Source organism: Antrostomus carolinensis, unplaced genomic scaffold (assembly GCF_000700745.2).
Source record: "Antrostomus carolinensis isolate BGI_N321 unplaced genomic scaffold, ASM70074v2 scaffold11046, whole genome shotgun sequence".
In the NCBI taxonomy this organism is placed as follows: Eukaryota; Metazoa; Chordata; class Aves; order Caprimulgiformes; family Caprimulgidae; genus Antrostomus; species Antrostomus carolinensis.
Genome location: NW_010319801.1, coordinates 106,967 through 111,635, shown reverse-complemented (window position 1 = coordinate 111,635; position 4,669 = coordinate 106,967). Strand labels below are relative to the sequence as shown.

The following is a 4,669-nucleotide window of genomic DNA, read 5'->3' as shown; positions in this document are numbered from 1 at the left end:
TGTTTACAAACCTTCTTAAACTATTTGCCTAAGGGGCACTGCAGTAATGAAGTCCTCGAAGTTGTGTTTAAGCATTTCCTCTTACTGCAAGAATAAATCCATCAGGTTTTCAGCCTCCCACAAAGACAACAAATGCAAGCATGTAAGTGCCATAAAAGCCCTAAGAAACTTCAGAAGCAATTTAAAATAATATAAATATGCTTTTGGACACCTCTCACTACTTCTGTGTGGAACAAGGTTGGGCATGGACTCGGGGACTGGAGAGGCAGATGGGAATTCACCTTGTGTAACCTGGTATTCCTTTTCTCTCTCCCCTGCGGTCCCCTGTGGTCTGCTGTCACAGTACTGGCAGGAGTCTTCTGAGTCTTCACTAGCCAGGAGTTTGCCCAGCTGTTTGGCCCAGGATTGCACAGAGAAGGAGGAAACCTTTCTGGCTGAAGCTTCTGCAAATGCACTGCTTCAGTGATCAAAGCAGCTGTGTCTCTACAGGGGAAAAGCGAGTAGTCGGAAAGCTTGGGGGGTGCGGAGTAGGGCCTCAGAGTAGAGCTGATCTCCTAGGAAAAGTGATGGGATTACAAAGGTGGTAAGATCTCCACTTCTTCTAAAAGCATGTGTAAAGTTCAACTCCATTACAATTCTGTGGTTTGAACAAGTGTCTCTCCTAACAGCCACTTGTGTTGCCATTGCAGGATGATTTGGAAGTTTGCCTTGTCCGTTTTCCTGATGGCAGCGCTGGTTCGAGTAACAGACACCAGGAAAAACCGTCCTGCCGGCGCCATTCCCTCCCCTTACAAAGACAGCAGCAGCAACCACTCGGAGCGGAGGCAGCAGCTGAATAAGGAGGTGCTGGCCTCCAGCCAGGAGGCCCTCGTGGTCACCGAGAGGAAGTACCTCAAGAGCGACTGGTGCAAGACGCAGCCCCTGCGGCAGACTGTCAGCGAGGAGGGCTGCATCAGCCGCACCATCATCAACCGCTTTTGCTATGGGCAGTGCAACTCCTTCTACATACCACGGCATGTGAAGAAAGAGGAGGAGTCCTTCCAGTCCTGTGCTTTCTGCAAGCCACACAAGGTCACCTCTTCAACCGTGCAGCTGGAGTGCCCTGAGCTGGACCCACCTTTCCGACTCAAGAAAATTCAGAAGGTCAAGCAGTGTCGGTGCATGTCTGTGAATCTTAACAACTCAGGCAAACTGTGAGAGCAGGCATGTAGCTACTGCTTGGTGTTGCCCCTATCAGATTTACTGCTGCCTCTCCCACTCAGCAGACTGTCTGCTTTCTTGGTTTGTTTCTTCTTTTTCCTTTTTTTTTTTTTTTTTTTTTTTTTTGTGTGTGTGTGTTTTGTTTTCTTTCAGGAGGCATCTCTCCAGCAAGGAAAGCGTCCTTGATGCTTGCCCACTGGAATATAGCTTTTTAATGGGCTGTTAGACACTTCACCATAGAATTTAATTTTATTTCCAATATCATCTGATGGTTGAGTCTTTGAGTCTTCTGGAGTGGAGCAGGCTGCCAGAAGTTGGGATTAAGCATATAAAAGTGACCAGTTGGCTGAATCCAGCATTAAATGTTTCCACTGTGTGGAGTAAAGCCCTCTGCCCTACACTCCAGTCCCCTCCACAAGACAAGAATGACTTCCCCGTGCTTTGGTCCGGAGCTCGCCGCTCCCACTTGGAAGTGCTGGGATGCTGCCCAGGACTGGGGGACACAGATGAGGGAGAGCAACGAGGAGTAACATGCAAAAAGCAAGTGAGACTCTTTGATGAGGCTCATCTCCTTACAATGACTTTAATTGTGCAATGACAGACGGTTCTGGGCTTGTTGTCTGAAGGGCAGATAAGAAGCGAGGGGGAGAGGGCGAGGCACTGGGTCAGCCGCCGTGACCACAGAGCAGACTGAGGGTGGGTTCTGATGCTGTTGTGGTTAGAGTATATTGAACATGTGGTCTCCACAGCAGTGTTTATTTTGTAACCTAGCTATAGTAAACAGCTGTTTAAAGTATTATAGACCTAGCCATGTATATTTTTCTTGTGGCAGAATATGCCAGAGATTAAAATGTGTTGAGTAAGAGAGTCGGTTGCTAGGTCAGCTGCCTGGCTTAAAATGGACGTGGTTTAACTAGGCTTTCAGTAGGTTTTTATGTGCTAGATATATGTGTGTTTCCTACTCCAAAAAGGACAACATCCATTTATGACTTTATATTTATGCCTGCTCAGACTGGGGAAAGTGGGAGGGTAGTGGGAGAGGAGCTGAGAACATCTAAAGGGAACAATGTTTCACGTAAGGTATAAAAGCACTGTTGCACAAAGGACAAAATTTGGTCATTGCTGGACTGAATACAAAAGCTGCATCAGTGTCATCAGGTTTTGGGAGTGATGTCTCTCCCATGATTGGAAACCATGGTAATGTGTTAAAGGACAAACCTATCAGTCCGTGCCGCTGGAATGGGTCACAGCTGTAGGAGCAGGGATAGAGTAAGTTGTAATTGCTACAGTACTGGTGGTCCACTCAGTTTTTGAGCCCTACATAATCAGTGTTGGTGAACACTTGCAGTTCATTTTACATCATAGTATGTTGTTATGCAGTTGATGGAGTTTAGCATGTCCTGTATATCCCGTTTGTTCCGGTTCTGATCTGTATTAGTCCCAGCTGCATTGCAATCCTGTGTCTCAAAACAAACCAGCCCCTTCCTCCAAACCAAAGCCTGTGCGTACTCAATTGTCTGAAGCTTACAAATTAAAAATGACATGCCGACTCCCTGATGCATGTCTCACAGCTCAGCATCTGCATCTAGTGAAACCAGCTTGCTGTGGGAGCCCTTTCACAGGATCATAGAATGGTTTGTGTTCCACCAGCCCTTTCACAGGCAGCCTCTTCAAGGGGTTAACGTGTTGAGCACTCTCGCCAGCCAGGGGGTTCAGTGCCACAGGTCTCTATTATGTGAGACAGGCTGCTCTAAGAGGCTTTCAGGACTGAGCTCCACAAGAGCTCACCAAGCGGTTTACGGGGATTGGCACAGGCAGGATGAGGTTGGTCAGGTTCTGTTAGCCCTGTTACGTGAAGGGCCACGGCTTTGCTGCTGTGATCTTTCAGCGTGTCAGAAGCGCACAAGGAGACTCCCTTGCACAGGGATTGCTTTAGAGGTGGTCACTGCTGCGCTGCCAGCATCGTGCCAGCCACCCAAGGGGCACCATTCAGTATGGGCATGAGAGTGTTGGTGTGGGTGGGGTGGGGAGGTGGCAATAGCTATAGTCTGCTAAGACTCCAGGCATCTCAGTCTCCGCTTGAAAAAAAAAAATGACTGAGAGTCAGGCATTTTGAACTACAGAGAGAAAAGCACCCTAGTAACTTCAGTTAGGAAAAATGTGCAAGAATCTTTATCTTTAAGCTATGCCCTGCCTGGGTTTTTCACCAGTTTGCAATATGAATATGCTGCAGCTTAAAGCTCCTGCTAGGAGCTGTGTTTATGTAAAAACTGAGTTGAGCTTGTAATGGTTAAAACTGTATTTAATTCTTGTTTTATAAATGAAAACAAAAATTAAGAAATGCTTTAAGTATAATGTAATTATTTTATAGGTCTACTATTAAATTATAGATTAAATAATAAAGCTACTCTAGGGTTATATGGCATCCAGGTGTACAGCCTTTGCTTCCAGCACCTTGTGTCCAGCTGCTTTCTTACCAGTATATTCTCCGGCTTCCTTTTGACCCTACCAGATGCAGGTAAATGATGGCTCACCCTAACAGCTTGGGAAAGCCTAGCTCCTTCTTCCCTTGTCCCCCATCCTCCCAAAAGAACCTGCAAGGCAAGAGGGAAAAATAAATTGCACTATATGCCAGATTCTGGAGTAGATTCTGCATGCACAAATTCTGCTTTTTCTGGTTAACTGACAAGAAGACAACCAAAGCACCACCACTAGCTGAACTGCTGGCATAATTTGTGGTAAGAGAAGTAACTCTTACCCTGACCGAAGTGGTTTTGCTTAAAATACAGCTAGATCCTTATGTAACAGGCACCAAACTACTTACGGGGGGGAGGGGGGAAAAAAAAGTTGTTTATCTTAAGATACAGGTGAGCTTTAATGGTTGCTATCAGCTCTTGAATGAGTACACTGTATGTCTTTCTAAAAGCAGGGTAGTGCTTTGGGTTTTTTTCTTTTTTTTCTTTCCAACTCAGAGAAAATATAGTTGCAAAACAACCTTGAAGAAAAACTTTAGTGAGGAAAGGGAGTTCTTACCCTGAGGAATGAGCCTCCATGTGATCAGAAGAAATGCCTGTCATGGGTCCTGAAAGAAGCAGGAAGGGAGAGCTATGTTCTTTATGGGACTATAACTGACACCTGCAGGAGCACTCTCTCTCTTCCCTTCCCCATCTCTTGCCCAAATTCTCTCAAAGTTCAACAATTTAATGGATTTGAGGATTTTAATTTTTTTTTTAACTAGCTGTTGATTTTGAGAATTACTGTTTTACTGTGCTTTAGCTACCTAAGTATGGTCAGGGCCCTCCGCTCAGAACTCACAAGTGCCTCTGTCAGTGGGCTCAGGCAGCTGTCTCCTCCAATGCTCCTCTCTCATTTCCACCTCTCTCTTAGCCACTCTCCTGCTTTGCAGGTAGCTTCATTGCCCAGCGTCCACCTGAACCTCTACTGTTTGTGGTACAGCCTGGAGTCCAGC

At 46.0% G+C, this 4,669-nt stretch overlaps 1 protein-coding gene across 1 annotated transcript; it reads left to right on the top strand.

Moving 5' to 3' along the window:
• Window positions 1–690: 690 nt before the first annotated feature.
• On the top strand, window positions 691–1,197 carry GREM2 (gremlin 2, DAN family BMP antagonist). Its single transcript, XM_010169390.1, has one exon. It carries the CDS (start codon window positions 691–693, stop codon window positions 1,195–1,197), a length of 507 nt encoding a protein of 168 aa, XP_010167692.1.
• The last annotated feature ends 3,472 nt before the right edge of the window (window positions 1,198–4,669 follow it).

Excerpts from the sequence above, each read along its gene's own strand:
- GREM2 (XM_010169390.1), top strand. The coding sequence starts at position 691 with ATGATTTGGAAGTTTGCCTTGTCCGTTTTCCTGATGGCAGCGCTGGTT.